The sequence below is a fragment of the Falco cherrug genome, chromosome 4 (assembly GCF_023634085.1).
Source record: "Falco cherrug isolate bFalChe1 chromosome 4, bFalChe1.pri, whole genome shotgun sequence".
Classification (NCBI taxonomy): domain Eukaryota; kingdom Metazoa; phylum Chordata; class Aves; order Falconiformes; family Falconidae; genus Falco; species Falco cherrug.
Window position 1 is genome coordinate 11,215,416 of NC_073700.1, and position 14,758 is coordinate 11,230,173.

The 14,758-nt window shown below is 40.7% G+C and overlaps 1 protein-coding gene across 3 annotated transcripts in view; it reads right to left on the bottom strand.

Moving 5' to 3' along the window:
• Nucleotides 1-7,843: 7,843 nt before the first annotated feature.
• Nucleotides 7,844-14,758, bottom strand: part of EEFSEC (eukaryotic elongation factor, selenocysteine-tRNA specific) — a 128,766-nt gene continuing 121,851 nt past the window's right edge. For 2 of the 3 annotated variants that reach the window (XM_055709033.1, XM_055709034.1), the window contains exon 7: nt 7,844-8,612. In XM_055709033.1, the coding sequence (XP_055565008.1) occupies nt 8,428-8,612 (185 nt within the window). In that variant the 3' untranslated portion in view covers nt 7,844-8,427. The remainder of the gene's footprint in view (nt 8,613-14,758) is intronic. The other variant, XM_055709035.1, reaches the window with a different exon arrangement.

The window sequence follows — 14,758 nt, forward strand, 5'->3', positions numbered from 1 at the left end:
GCTCTAATTAAAATTTCTAATTAAGGTGTGTGTGTGGGGCACTAACCAGCAAAACTAATGTTGCAAATTAGCAAGCCTTACCTACAAATTGAAGGTGGTCTTTGTTGCTCTTTCATAGATCATATGAATGTTAGTATTTTAAGCAAATAATTCCAGACAAAGTTACCATGAGTTCACTTTGCCCATTCTAGTAGTGGGAGACAAGTAACGTTTCCTAGGCAAGCCTCCTTTGTTAGGGTGCGTGGGACACAACAGACAATTCATTTTACCATCTCCTTTTGGAAGCTAGACCAAGTAAAAAAGGACCAAGGAACAAGTAGACAAATTCTGTCTGCATTGCCTCAGTGAAAGATTAAGTTATTTCAGAATTTCTCTTACTTTTGTCCCAGGAAAGAAAGGAAATGTTCTGAGGAGTTTGGACTAACTACCCTCAAGGCTAGTAACAGCAGACTCAGAAGCAGCCTTCACGTGGTAGGCAAGTGAAATGTGGGAAGACAAGCAGCAGGAGCTACAGCCTGAAGACCCAGCTCCAGCCCTGCAACATCCCACACATGACAGTGGACAGACAACTCACTAAACTCATTCAATACTGTACTCATCAATTGGGCATGGGTTTACTGCAACACACACATCACTGAGAGTGAACTGTACGCTATGTTTTTTAAATACATAATATACACCAAGGGGAAAAATTGACAAATAATGTCAGTACTTGGAACTGATGCAGAGAGCTTTTCTCAATACTGATCTTGCAATAATTTTAACTTAAAAGAAATTGTTATCTTAAAAACCTGTGATGCTTAAACATTTATATATACCTGTTCTAACAACAGAATTAAATTACTAAATAAATGTGTGCTTGGATATTGTTATTGCAGCAGTTCTAGGCTTCTATAAATACATTTCAGCCTAAACCGATGCCTCTCATCCAGCTGTGTGCTCCCAACAGCTCTATTTTCATCCCAAACTGGCAAACCTCTTTGCTTTTCTACTGTTCTAAACCTGGATGTCTCCCTGAAACTGCCCAGTCATGCCATGCTTTGCCACACAGCAAAATGAGATTTACAACTCTGAACTGGATGGAGACCAGATTGTCCACTTACTCAGTGGGGCTGTAAGCACAGATCAATCTTCTGAGTTAAAAACAAACCACCTCGGGAATACAGTGTTTTGGATTTCTCTCCAAACAAAATGCTTCTCTTGCCAGAGCTCCCCAACAACATTTTTAAATAGGCAAGCTGATGCAACATCATCCCTTCCTCTTTCCCTTCTACACTGATTAACAACTGAAACTTACCTTAGTTCATCTAAGGAGGAACAAGAAATATGTACATGAGAAAGCACATCTCACGCTCTGTGCCACTTAACCTACGCATCTTTCTGCCCTTAAGCCAGAACACTGCCACCCCACCTTCCCCTTCAGCTGCAATAGGGCACATTCACCCAGGACGTCAGCCCACAGTGACACCCCTCATCCTTCTTCAATAAGAAGGGAAAAAAGCTTCCCAGTGAGACTTCCTGATTAGTACCAACATTTCAAAGATTTTTTTCATAGGTATAATACTCTACAGTAATCTTTGTCAGGAAGCACCCGAGGATGAGACTTAAGAAACAGAGGGTTTGATGCACTGAGCAACACTGGATGGAATTCAATTATTGCCTCACTTTTAAATTTAAACTATATCATCATCTCTATGTCTAAATCTCAAGGTATGAAAAAAAAATCAGTTAAAGAAAATAAAAGCATGCTTGCTTACCCTCCTGTATGAGCTGTATTATGCTTTTGATGCATGTGTAATCCCTAAACAAGAATCACTTTTGAAGGCAAGTGTCCTGACCCAGGCATACATTACAGGTCACTCAAGCACCCTCTCTCCTTCCTTTCTTAGCACCTCAGCCCAAGGGCTTAAATGCGCAGACAGGACCAACTCTCAGATTCTTTCACTCCAAAGAAGTCACTCTACATGCTAAGGAATTCCAAAAGAATCAGACAAAGCCAAGTAAGCACCTAACAGAGGAAAACGTGATTCAAAATACATAAACACAAATTGATGCACATAGGCAAAGAATTACACAATATTAAGCTTAGAATTGGCAGCTGCAACTCAGGAAAGATTTTGGAATATTCACTCAATTCTCTACAATCGTTAGCTTGGTCTGTGCTGACAACCAAGAAGTCAATTACCAGAAAGGGTATCGTTGGCAAGACAGAAATCGTTCCTGGGCTACAATATAAAAATGGTACTTCATATGCTCTGCAGTAATATGAAAGGCTAGGAAGTTATGGAATGCATGTGAGGCAACAAAACCAGTTTAGATGTCTAATTTTTTGGGGGGAGTAATTTTGGTTATTTCCAATTCCTCCAATTTCTGCACAACAAGCAGCTTTTCTTTCTTCTAATGATTATCTCTAGATACCATGTTTCCGTTTCTAATGTCCCACAGACGGTATGACTCACATTTTGCAGAAAAGAAATCACATAACCGTTAATGCAGGTGGGCACCAATGTAGATAACCTTTCAGTAAGTGGACAGCATTTAAAAGAGCTTCTGAAAGACCTTGAATTTTCCAGGCAATAAAACATTATTCTCACAGAGGGTGGAGAGTTCAACTCAGCTTCGGTTAAAGTGAAGCTTAACACAGAAAACTAGATGATGGATTGCTTGCTTCAGCAGAAAGGAAGAAATTTAGGCAAAACCACTGTGGGGTCTAAGTTTCAGCTTTTGCTTATGGAATGCTGTTTTGGGAACGAATTCACCATGAGGGCATGGATTACTCCTAACTGTCAGACTGAAGTTATAGGCACTAAACTTACCAGTTTTCACAGAAAACAATATAAAAAACCTGGTTCCTACACTTCCGAATGGGGGCCATATATAGCCTAATAAAAGCAATTTTGCGGTCCAAGAAGGATGGAGTCTCTGATTGACATGAATGAGACCCTTGAGAAATCTAAGAATGATCAACCAAAACACAAAAAGACTGTATGACTTCCAATCAAAGGAGAAGAAATTGATCTAAACAGAACCTTCTAGACCTAATGAACAGCCTAGATTCCTAAAGGATCATAAGTAATCAGATCAGCTTAGCCAAAATGCCAACACAATGGTGCTAGCAGGCATCTCAGTCACCACCAGGGTTGTTAAGTTTAGCAACTCTTGATGGAGACCTCAAATTAACCTTTTGGTTAAGAAATGTGAACTAGAGCAGGCAGGACTGCTCAGTACTCAAAAAGATGGTCATGTTTTTAAGAATGAGCCTTGTAGGGCAGTGCAGGGCTGAGATTCAAAAAAAAAATCTTGCAGGTTTTTTCTGTCTGGTGAGTTCCTTTCACAGCTGATCCTGAATGTGAGCTCCAAAAAGGAAAGAATTAGATGGGATTCCCTCTCCTGTCATTTATGAAGAAAAGCATACAAATACATATCAGAAATACGTGACTGAGACAGAGAAGACCCTTACAGCTTTCACCTTTGACAAGCAACAGTCACCTTGCGGGGAGAAAAGACGACATGAGTCTTGCAGACTGACTACATCTTGAAAAAACACTCAGACATACAAATAAAGAACTGTAACACTTACAGAGTAATGGAAAGCCCATTCTATCCTAGTAAGTCCACTAACAACTGGAACTAAAACCAGTGCCAAATGCACAGCAGCAGATGTGGGAAAGACTCCATATTCTGGCATTGGCAACAGGAAAGCAAGCAGATCAGCCGTACTCTTCTTCCTCTTACATCTTGTCTACGGTGGAGCTACAACTGTATCAAATGAAGGTTTTAACCTATTTTTGCACAGAACAGCAGAAGAATTTGGGGGGAATCCCAGATGACTACTCACCTTTCTCCAATATCTTTCTTAAACACAACCTCCCCAAACCCTTGAATTCCTTCTGGATGTCCATCATCTAGCAAGACCCACCTCACCACAGAGTGTGGTCATATAGTTCTTCCCCTTCTCCCAGGCTTGGCAGGTTAACTCCCTGTTCTAGGCTCTCTCAGAATTATTCTATTTATTAAACGAACTTACTGAGGATAAACTCATGTGTTCGTAAACAAGGAGCTTTCCAGCTCACTGTGGATATTAAACTAAACGGAAAACACAGAGAGTTTTTGAAACTGCTAATAAGGTAGCATTCCTCTGCTGCCTCTCACCTCTCATTTCACAAGATCCCTGAGCTTTCAAGAGATGTGAACGCGGAGCTGCTCTCCCAGCAGTGAGTCGTGGCCAGTCCTGGGGTGGAACATGGCTGCATCACCGCGCTGGGCTCTCCCTTTTGCTCTGCCACCCTGTGGCTATTCAACTGCAGAGCTCAACCAAGCAAGTCAAGTGCCTGCTGCCCAGAAAGAGGTGTCTCACAGACACCAAGAACTCTGCCAGAGTGGATGGCTCATTTTTTCATAATCAGGTACTTGCCACCGATTAATACAACTGGCAGGATTGGAGGAAAAGAGCTATTTTCAACCGAGCCACAAGCACACCCAGAAAGGACGCTTGGTACTTCAGGGCTTGGTCAACAGATTGGAATGAATGGCTTCGCCCCAGTCATTAAACGCACTGTAGTTTTTAACAGAAACTGTTCTTTGAGAGATGGGTTGCAAGCTTGATTCAAAATCTGCATTATCAATGCCAGCGCGCACCCAATTTTTAGGTGGGGGAGATTTAGTTTTGATTCCAAGTAAAGGATGCCACCTACTGAATCCTTGCTACCACGATTGCATGCTTTGACCCTCACAGCTCAAGACCTCTGGCAGGTTCACAAGCCAGACTGCAGTCCCAAAATAAATTCCAAGGAAAAGCAGAAAACAGGCTTGTAAAAACAAAGCTTTTCTCACTGCTACTCTCCCCACAACCCAAAAAATGTATTACTCACTGCACATCTGCACAGCCATATAATTTCTAGTTTTGCAACGCTGACAACCTTAGCAGTATTAAAAAACACTCCTTACATCTTTATTCCATTTTGGATTCATTATAATACATGCTGAAAATATATGCTAGTACAGTACATTCTGCAACATTTAACCCCTGTTCCCAGTTGCCGTTCTTAACTTCACGGCTTAATGACACAGAGTCAATAGATCACAATATGACCCTGTTAATATTTTTTTAATGCCATTTTTACAAATTACAGCATAATGCACTGATTATGAGGATGAAAGGGAAGTCTCTACGTCTGTCTGGAAACCAAATAAAAGAATGTTTGAACATCTGTTCATCCTACAAATGTCTTTAAAAGCTTTGATTTTCCCATAATCATTTTGTTCCACCATTTCACCCTTTTTCGAATGTGTATCCAACAGCCTCAGGACAGCAGCCAGAGATCTGCAGTAATAGCACATTATAATCAAAGTTCTGGGGCACGCTTAGGTTCTTCTTTTGGAATTAAAAATGGGGAAGAACACAAACCCAAACCCCAGACTTCAACAGATACCTCTCCAGCTGCCTGTCCTACACAAACCTCTGCTAGGGGAGCAAAACGAAAGGACAGAGCTTTGGGAAAGGGGCTTTTCATAGAGGATTACAAAGCACAAGAACAGGGTACGGTTGTGGGTAAAGGGACTCGCGAGGCACGGCATGCATGCCTCTGCACAGCCTGCTCCCACTGGGTCAGTAGCAGCTGTTGCAAAACTTTGCTCAAGTCCTAGCCCAAGCACCTAAACACAGCCAGTTACCCACCAGGCACGGGAGCTGGTGTAAGCTACTGGGCAAGAAACTTCCCCAGCATGTGTGGCTCCCAATCCCTGCTGCAGGAGCCCTGCCAGCACCCAGATTTACATCTCCTTCTCCAGAGGCAAGAGCAGAGCCAGAACAAAGAAAAACAATGAGCAAAGATCGGAAACAGGAGCACTGAGAAGGTTAGGTCTTGGACTGGGAGGATGGAAGAAAGATACTGTGTTAGTACACCAGTCTGGAAACAAGACAGAAGATAGCGGAAAGATTTTAAAATAAGTATATTGCAGAAGACTGGATGAGAAAGGGATGGAGGTCCAGCTCTGGAAGATGTTGCTGCTGCCCCCCTTGCAGTACCCTACAGCAAATAAATCATGGGATCCTCAGTACTAGAAGGCCTTTCAACCACAGAGAGGGCTGCAAAACTAAACATTCAGGACTAAGGAGTTTTCAAATGGATCAAGTTCCGTAACAACTGGCTCACTGATCCTGCTATGGGCAAATCCACAGCGTAGAGGGGAAAACATTAATCAGACAGTGCTTCGTAGAAAATTCATACCACTGTTTACACTGACAGCCTCCTTTCCAGAACTGTTCAAAAATGCCTTAGAAATGAGAAAGACAAAAACCTGTAAGTGCAAGGCTAACAACTGTGGAGCAGCCAACAATATCCTATAGCAGGAGCTTTCCTGATGACTGCCCTTTTCCTTCCAAAACTCCAAGCAGAGTTGGCAGAATTTAGTGACCCATTTAAAATTTAGCCAGAACATTAGAACTATACAGATAAAAATGTAAGATCCTTAATAATTCACTTTTGATTTTTTAATGAGAATGTTTTTTATACCAGTAACTCTTAGACTAACCTGGAATGGTAATAACGGCATTCCTTCTATGTCATCTGTTACTCTAGCTTTTGTCACTGCAGTATCTTAAGCGGAGGTAACAGTGAAGAGTACAAAACAGGATTTGATAAAGGATTAAAAGAAAGATAACAATAAATATTCTTTCTAAAGACTGCCTTTGGGGGTGTCTGGGAAAAGGAGAGAAATGGGGAAGAAGAGGTGACAGGGGTGCAAAATGCATTTTTTTCATTATAGAAGGATACATTTTCCAGCCAGGCTGGCAGCCCAAGTCACATTAAGCCATAGCTGAAGTTGCCTGCCTAATTCCTCTGGGATCACACTGAAAGCATACCCCATAATCTTAAGGGATGTGCTAAAGCTTTGCTGGGACTCACTCAGCAGAAACTGTTTGGGATTATTCCACAAAGTGCTAATTCTGTTCTGATTTAAAGGGGTACCATCAACCCAGTTTAGAAACCAAATTTGCCCTGTCTCACCAGTGTCCAGCTGTAAATATCCTCTCAATAGCTGATATTTTTGCCATTTGTATCCACTTTGGTTACCTGAAAGTTAAAAGGAAAAGAAAAAGACTGAAAAAACCTTCCAGTATCATGTTAGCACGATGCACTCACATCCATTAATAAATGTTTGAATAATAACACTTTGAGTGTTATATGATTAATGAGTGTAGCAGTCTATTACAGTTATTTGCTTCCATGTGCAACCAATGCACTTACATTATACATACGGTCATCTTCTATGGCTGGCTTCAGTGAATGGGTCACAGGCTGCTTACACCAACAAGCAGAAGTACTTTTTTTTTTGTTCAAAAGGCAGGAACTAACATTTTCCGTGCTGACAAGCCCGAGTCCAATTTCTGTTCCAGACCGCAGCTCTTGCACCTGTAGAATTATTGTTAGCTTTCATGTTAAGGTGTCCTATGCTTTGTAAATAACAAAGGGATATTACCAACTGCTCTCCTTTTTATGAGCCTAGGACATGAAATTGAGAGGAAGAACTAAAGCAGCCATGAAATCCCTATTAAACAACTAATGGTTTCTAAAGCATCTTGGAGATACTCATTTTACAAGGCTTACACTGCAATCTTCTATCATTATTTTAATGAAATAAAGCCCTTGCCTATTTCCAGAGGCAACTTTTTCCTTTCGCACACACAAAAGACATTTTTGTTACCAACCCCCACCCCCCCCCCAATTCTGGATAGGATTCACCACAGCACGGGCAGGAAATTCAGAAAAGCTATATAAAATGCCACTGAAGATAAGTTCTGAACCTTTGGAACAGCAAACAGAACAATTAAGACTCTCAGTTACACAGACCATTATGTTTAATATGAAAAACATCTCTATATAAATCGTATTCATAAAAAACATCCATACCATCTCTCAGATAGCATCTTACATAGTTGCAGCTGAAGGAATGTGAAATATCCATTTTAGGTTTCACCTATTGTATCGTGTACTTTCTGTCTCCCACTTTGCTAGGGGGAGTAAACCTAGACTAAACACCTCCACTTTGTGGGTCATGTGAAACGCACATCTTTACTAGATTTAGATTAATATTGGTAGCAAACTTTTAAATCAAGAGAAACTTCAAAACAATTCTCAAAAAAACCACCACAATTAGAACACACACCCAAATGTGCTCGTCTGGCAGGTGACATTCTCCAAGAGACCATAAAGATTCACATCACAAAGATGACAACATAAGCAGATTCTAACAGAACAAAACCAGACGGCAGAGATTTTGGAAGGGAGCATATAGTCACCAGGAGCTTCCAGGCTCTGTTTGTGAGGAACAGGTCTAATACATTCAGACAAGAAACACATTTCACTTGAACTCATCTCAGAGTCCCCTCTTTCAGGTGCAATCAAGAAGCCTTCTCTTGCTTTCTCAGGATTGAATCATTTTCTTCTGTGTGTCAAAGACATATCTTTTAAAGAGAAGAGAGATGGTAACAGGTTGGGCTGAATCATTCTTGCTGCTTTCGTCCTCTTTGATTGTATCCCCCTTCCCTGCCTTGGATTTCTTCTTGGAGGCAACAGTAAGAAGCATCTTGGTATCTGGCTTCAGTCCATCTGTAAAAAAAACCCCAAGAACACACGTGACAAACACGCTCAACATCACACTCCAGTATAAACGGAAAAACCAGACAAGCTTACTTCTCAAAGCAACCAAAGAAAATAAGAAAGTAAATCAGATGCATTAGGAAAGTCACCTTTCTGCATCACACTTCTGGAATATGGTAACTCACGTGAAAAATAAGAGAAGCCTTCAAATATAGTTCACACAGTGATACTCCAAATTCAATGCAGTATCTTGACTGTTTTCTTCTACAGCTTTTAAATACAGGCAAAAATTTAAACAAGCTAGACCAACTTGCCTGGTCTAAGCCTTTTTACTCGCTTTCTACCAGCGGACCTCTCCTATTATTTACATACATCTCCCAAAGTTTCTTCTCATTATTACGAGTATTTATAAAAATATAATTCACGAATGAAAAACAACTAGTAAAATACTAAAATTATATAGAGCCCTAAGATTCAGAACGTTCTTGAATGTCTTTATCCTAATTTACCAGACCTGCCAGAAGCACACTGCTTAGGTTTCAACAAATTACACTGGTTTGTGGGGTTTAGGGTTTTTTTGTTTGTTAGTGTTGTTGGGGGTTTTTTTTGGCTAAAACACACTATTTGTTAAGGGTTTCAACTGTCATTTTTTAGGAGAACTACAATTAACCTGTGCAGGATTCTGGGGACTGAACCTAAGTCTTTCTCCAGATATTTGTGCTGAACAAAAATATTTGTCCTTTTCTTCCTAAATGGCTAGGGCTTATAACACTTTAATATTTTCTTTTAACTTGACACATTGGTGACATTTCAGATAAGAAATGCAAGATAGCAAAGTCCATAGAAACACTGTAAAACAAGAGAGATGCAGTTCCTAAAAGACCACTCCTGAAGAATTGCTTTCTTAAAGCAAAGGACAGCAAACCTCTTGGAAGCTTATTCAGTGCCACCCGAATACACTGTAATGTGGTTCTCAGGCACGTGGCCAAATTCAGTTCAGGTATTTTTAACCTGTGGTGTCACATAACCTTATCTCAAACACTTAATCAGCTTCTCTCCCCTCATATTGAAATTCAGATGTGGATTCTCATATCACAGCCTGACAAAAAGATTGAGATGCTTATGATTTACTGGAGACAGGAGGTCTACAAGCACAGGTGATTTGCTCCAGCACAGACGCATCTAGAGGCACTTACAGCTGATTGCAGGGGGACACAGCACCAGAGCCCACCTTCTCATCTTGCTGTGTCAGGTACCAAATTGTTTCAAGCAGCATCCCCCCTGCATGGCGAGGGGGACGAAATGAGGGAAGTGTTGAAGCAAAACCAGGAAACTGTCGATTTTGCCATTTCATAGCCAGAGGCTGTACAACAGCCCCAATGCCCTGCAGCGCAGCCTTGGGGACTGCTTGCGAAACAGAGGGGTCTTGCTTTTTTTTGAAAAAATGCAAGAGCACAAAAGAGGAGAAAAGCAACTCATGTTGTACATAACTAAATAAGTTGCAGTCTACACTACGGCTGCAGAAGTCCAGCATTAAGCAGAATCTGCTTCATACAGTTGTGCAAGATCTTTTATTTCACAGTCAAGACAGCAGCCATCTTCTCTTTTCAGATGGCAGAATACAGAAAAAGCAATGATTATTTAATTGTGAAAATAATTGAGAATGTTTTTCCTTGATGGTTCAGAAGTCTGATAATGACTGTCTTTGCACGTGTAAGGTTCAATTAATCAAACTAGGTAATATGGCACGGCCAGACCACATATTTATTACATGGTTTTATTACATTGTCTAGTCATGTTTGATGCAGCTGTTTCAATTTTTAATTGGATGCTTTCATAGAAATTCCATTAATATCATTAGCCTTACAATTACTTCATCTGCATCAGGAAAAATAATTTATCATTACATGAAAAGGAACTTATTTCTTATTTGGAAAGCTCCAAGAATATCTTGGGTTCTGCTGAAAAAAAATTGCAATAGTTAAAAAAACCACCAAACCAAACCCAAAATAAAAACAGCAAAAAGAGTGACCTCACAGTCCTGCTCTCCACCTTTGCAGGATTTATTTCACTTTATGTGTTTTCTGCTGTTTTGACCAACCTAATTGGAAGTGTCCCTGAACAGGGTTTCCTCCACTTTCCTGGGAAGACCATTTATTTTTCAGACAAAGAAACATTTCATTTTGCTTTCTAGTCGGTTTCCCTTTCTGGGTCTTATCACTATTACTAATGTTGCTGTTACTGGCACATTACTGTTAAAGAAAGATGTTTAACTAAATCCTTTCAGAAAGACACACTCTAAATTAATTAAAGCAAACAAATCCTAAAACACTTCTATTTATGTTAGTAGGCTTCGCAAGACTCTAATTTCCAAAAAAATGCTAATTGGCGGAAAGGAGAGAGGAAGGGAGGAGATGTGGCATTAAAATTGCAGCCAAAATTTTCCCTGGCAGGTATCTGCAGCGAGGCACCAAGGCTGCTACTGCAAGCCCTTGCCTGCAGCCAGGCGGAGAGTGCCCTCGGGGGGGTCAGCCCCTCTGCCCCCAGCAACACTGCCTGCAAGTGGGGAGCTCCCAGCTGTGAAGATGGAATAACCACTTTGGATAAACGGAGCTTCAAAAACTGCCAGAGGCACCAGTGAGCACCTGGATGGCCCAACACATCTGAAACCTGGTCTATCAGCTTAGGTGTTTAAACCAAGAGTCTCATGTTTGCAAAATTTCGTTTTCAAATAAAAAGGAGATGCTGCACGTGGAACTGTCCTGGGGAAAACTTATTTAGAACTGAGCAATCTCATCTCCTCCACCCTATCACTATCTTCCACACATGGAGAGGACAGACCTCACCTGCAACCATTAACACCCATGTGGACTCAAAAAAGGTATTGCGGATAAGAAGTTCATGGAAGAAATGGAAGAACGTGGTAGTTCCTACCAGTGAAGTGACGGGCTGACAGCCAAAGGCAGCTCAGGTATGATTAAATTCACAAGGTATCTAAATTACCTAATCAGATCCCACGGCCCACATTCTGCAAACAGATTAGGTGGCTGGCATCGTACCCTAACAAATGGCATTTTCTGTTCTTCTGCTCTGGTGCCAGGAGGTCTAAGGGCTGAAGAGGCTCCGTGATAGGGAGCAGCACAAAGGAGCAGGCAGGGAGAGACAGGCGGGGAGGCGCAATCGGGGTTTCATCTACCTCCGTGGATTTCTCGCGTTACACACAATGCATACTTTACATTTTACAAAACCAAGGAAATGAAGGGAAATATATCTGTCACCGAAGAAGACATCAGAGCTTTAATAGCTGAAATGACGGATATTTTTAGATGGAGGTCTAGTTTAACTTACTTACATTAAGGGTCTAATCTCTCCTGAACAATAGCTATGCGAGCTTGAACACAGTGAAAAATCTGTTCCATTAATTAAGTGCTGCCTGTACTACTTGGATTTGTAGCAAATGTTAATAGATTTTTTTCCCCCCCTCTGTTGGACAATTACTTTATTTTGCCAAGTTGCTAATGGATTAAATTGAAAAGGACCATGTGTTTAAAAAAAACCAAACTTTAGCTTCAAAGTTCTAAGAAATGCCTTGCATACAACAGTGGAAAATACCTATGTATTAATATTATTAATGGGCAGTCCTCAGAGGCGCATAAGATATTTGAAAAGCCTAGCAAATTCATTCCCACCCATCATAACCACGTCTGTAACAAGTACCCAGACAGGTCTTACATAAAATGTACTCGTAGCATCAACTAACTCAGGTTAGATATGAAAATCTAGTTGTAAAAGAGTTCAATCCACTTGATTCTTTTGGTTTCAACTACTGTTAATAATTAACAAATAAGAATACACACACTTAACACTATATCCTTTGTCTCAGTATGGCCTCAAGGATTTAGTCCAAGTTGAGCCATCTATAAATGCAAAAAAGCAAATTTTCAAATTCAAATGAAAAGTGATACTTCATCAGGAAAAATACTTTCCAAGTCTAAGAATAGTTTCACATGCATAAAATAAAGGACAAATGCCGTGTTTTATACAGTTTTAATAAATAAAAGCTAGCTTAGTGAACTGCAGTATCTTACATAGTTAAATGCATTGCAGCCTTGAGTTTTACAACTAGTCATGCAAGAAATTTGCATAGAAACACTCAGCTTTCAGTAATTTCATATGGGAATTTTGCATTGCAAAATTCTGGACCCGTTCTTGTGTATAAACACAGGAAATCAATTTTGCTCCCCCTCCCCTTCCCCTCAATGAAAATACTAACAGCTACACAAGTTTTAGGGTGTCTGTAATGCTTCATTTTCTCCTTAGCTTAATCAGGCCTCAGCATAACAGGGACCCAGCAAAGCCTCAGGACCAGGACCCCGTGCCCACCCCGCGGTCCCTGCACCACGCTGGGGGAACAGCCCGCACACCAGGCTGCTGGGGAGCGCCCCTCAGCACACACCTACAGCGTGTCCATATACGTGTCCATAACCAGCCTGGTTTACTTTCACTTTGCTTTTACTACTACTACTTCATCTGGAGGGCGGATGAAAGCTGACGCAGCATCTGCTCTCCTAATTCCTTTGGTTAATCCAACGCAGGGTGAAGGAGCACCACTGTGCTTTTTTCCCCATATACATTTTTCTTTCAACTGATACCTGTAAGCTTAGATCCTACTTTTCTTTTTTACCTTTTACGTAACTTCCCCACTTCGCTTCCTCCTTCACTTAATATTACCATTCCTCTTTATCAACATCTTCTGTCATCTTTGTTGTCTTTTTCCTTTTTTTTTTCTTCTTCTTAATCTTCTGCTCCTTCAAAAGGTCTCCAAAGGTTTCTGCTCTTTTTCCTCAAGTCCAGCTCCTCCCTCCTTGACTCCCAATTCCACTTGCTATTCTGACTTTCTGGGGTTTTATACCTCTTTCCTATTCCAACTTTATTTTTCAGATTTCCCACCTCCGTATTTCTTCTATTTCCACAGATCCCCTCAATATTTAGGAACAGCCCCGTCTCTTTCAAAGCTAATTAAACTTTGTGTTTGAACAGAAGATTTTAAAGACTGAATGCCAGACACATTGCAGATGAGAAGATAATACAGTATCTTGTAGCCCAGCCAGAAACAGGAGTAATTTTTAAGCAACTGATACACACATCATTGAAAACAGGTGTAATAATACAGGTACAGGGCATGCTCTCCAGCACAGCCAAGGAGAATAATTTATTTTGCTGAACTTCAACAACTCTCTTCTCACACACACACTTGTAAGAAAAGCCTACTGCTAATTATCCCAGTTAGCCCCAATAAACATTAAGGTATCTGCATGGATGATTAGAGTTTTCTTACAGCATTAAAAATTGTAATGGGGAAAAAATATATGAAAAGATTTCAAGTTTCCTGACTCATAAGAACTTTGCTTTCAGGTCACAATTAAAAGTTCATCCTACCAATGGAAAAATCAGCAAACGGATCACACCAGCTGCCTGCAACGGTACTTGCCATGGTTTGCTGGGAAAGCACCAGCTTGGGATACTTACCAACACTTTAGGAAAAAGCACATTGAGGCTACACCAGTAGCTACCACGGGAATAGAAAATACTCCCTTTTGCACTCACTATTAAGAAATCCTAGACTATTCTTGACCTGCTGATACTATCTCCAAACCTGCCATTCCATTCAGGAATTTGTGAGCAGAGTTTCGGTGGAAAATGGAACTTCATTTTTCCCACCTGTAAACAAAATATCCTATTCACTTCCTTCAGACATTACAGGTACGAGACTTAACTACCTGCAGTTTCTTGTTTCCCGTCAACATTGAAATACTAAAAATTGACTAAACATCAAAGAATAACATAGCACACTGGATGTTGGAAATAATTTCTATCCAAGTCAAAAGTAACCTTTTAATATGACAAACAGACATTCTTCTTTCTTCCTGGGGGCGGGGGGGGGCGCGCGGGAAGCGCAAAACTTGAAAGAGGCAAAGGGTTGGGGATAATCCTCACTCACAATGGATTATTCATAACAGCTGGTTTTCACAATTTCAGGATTTCCTTAAACTGAACCCTCAGAGCCTGAACCCTAATTACACAGTTAAGGAGTGTGTGCCTGCATCAACTCTTCTGTTAACAGCGTGCAAAAGCCAGTTGACCTGAAAATCAGA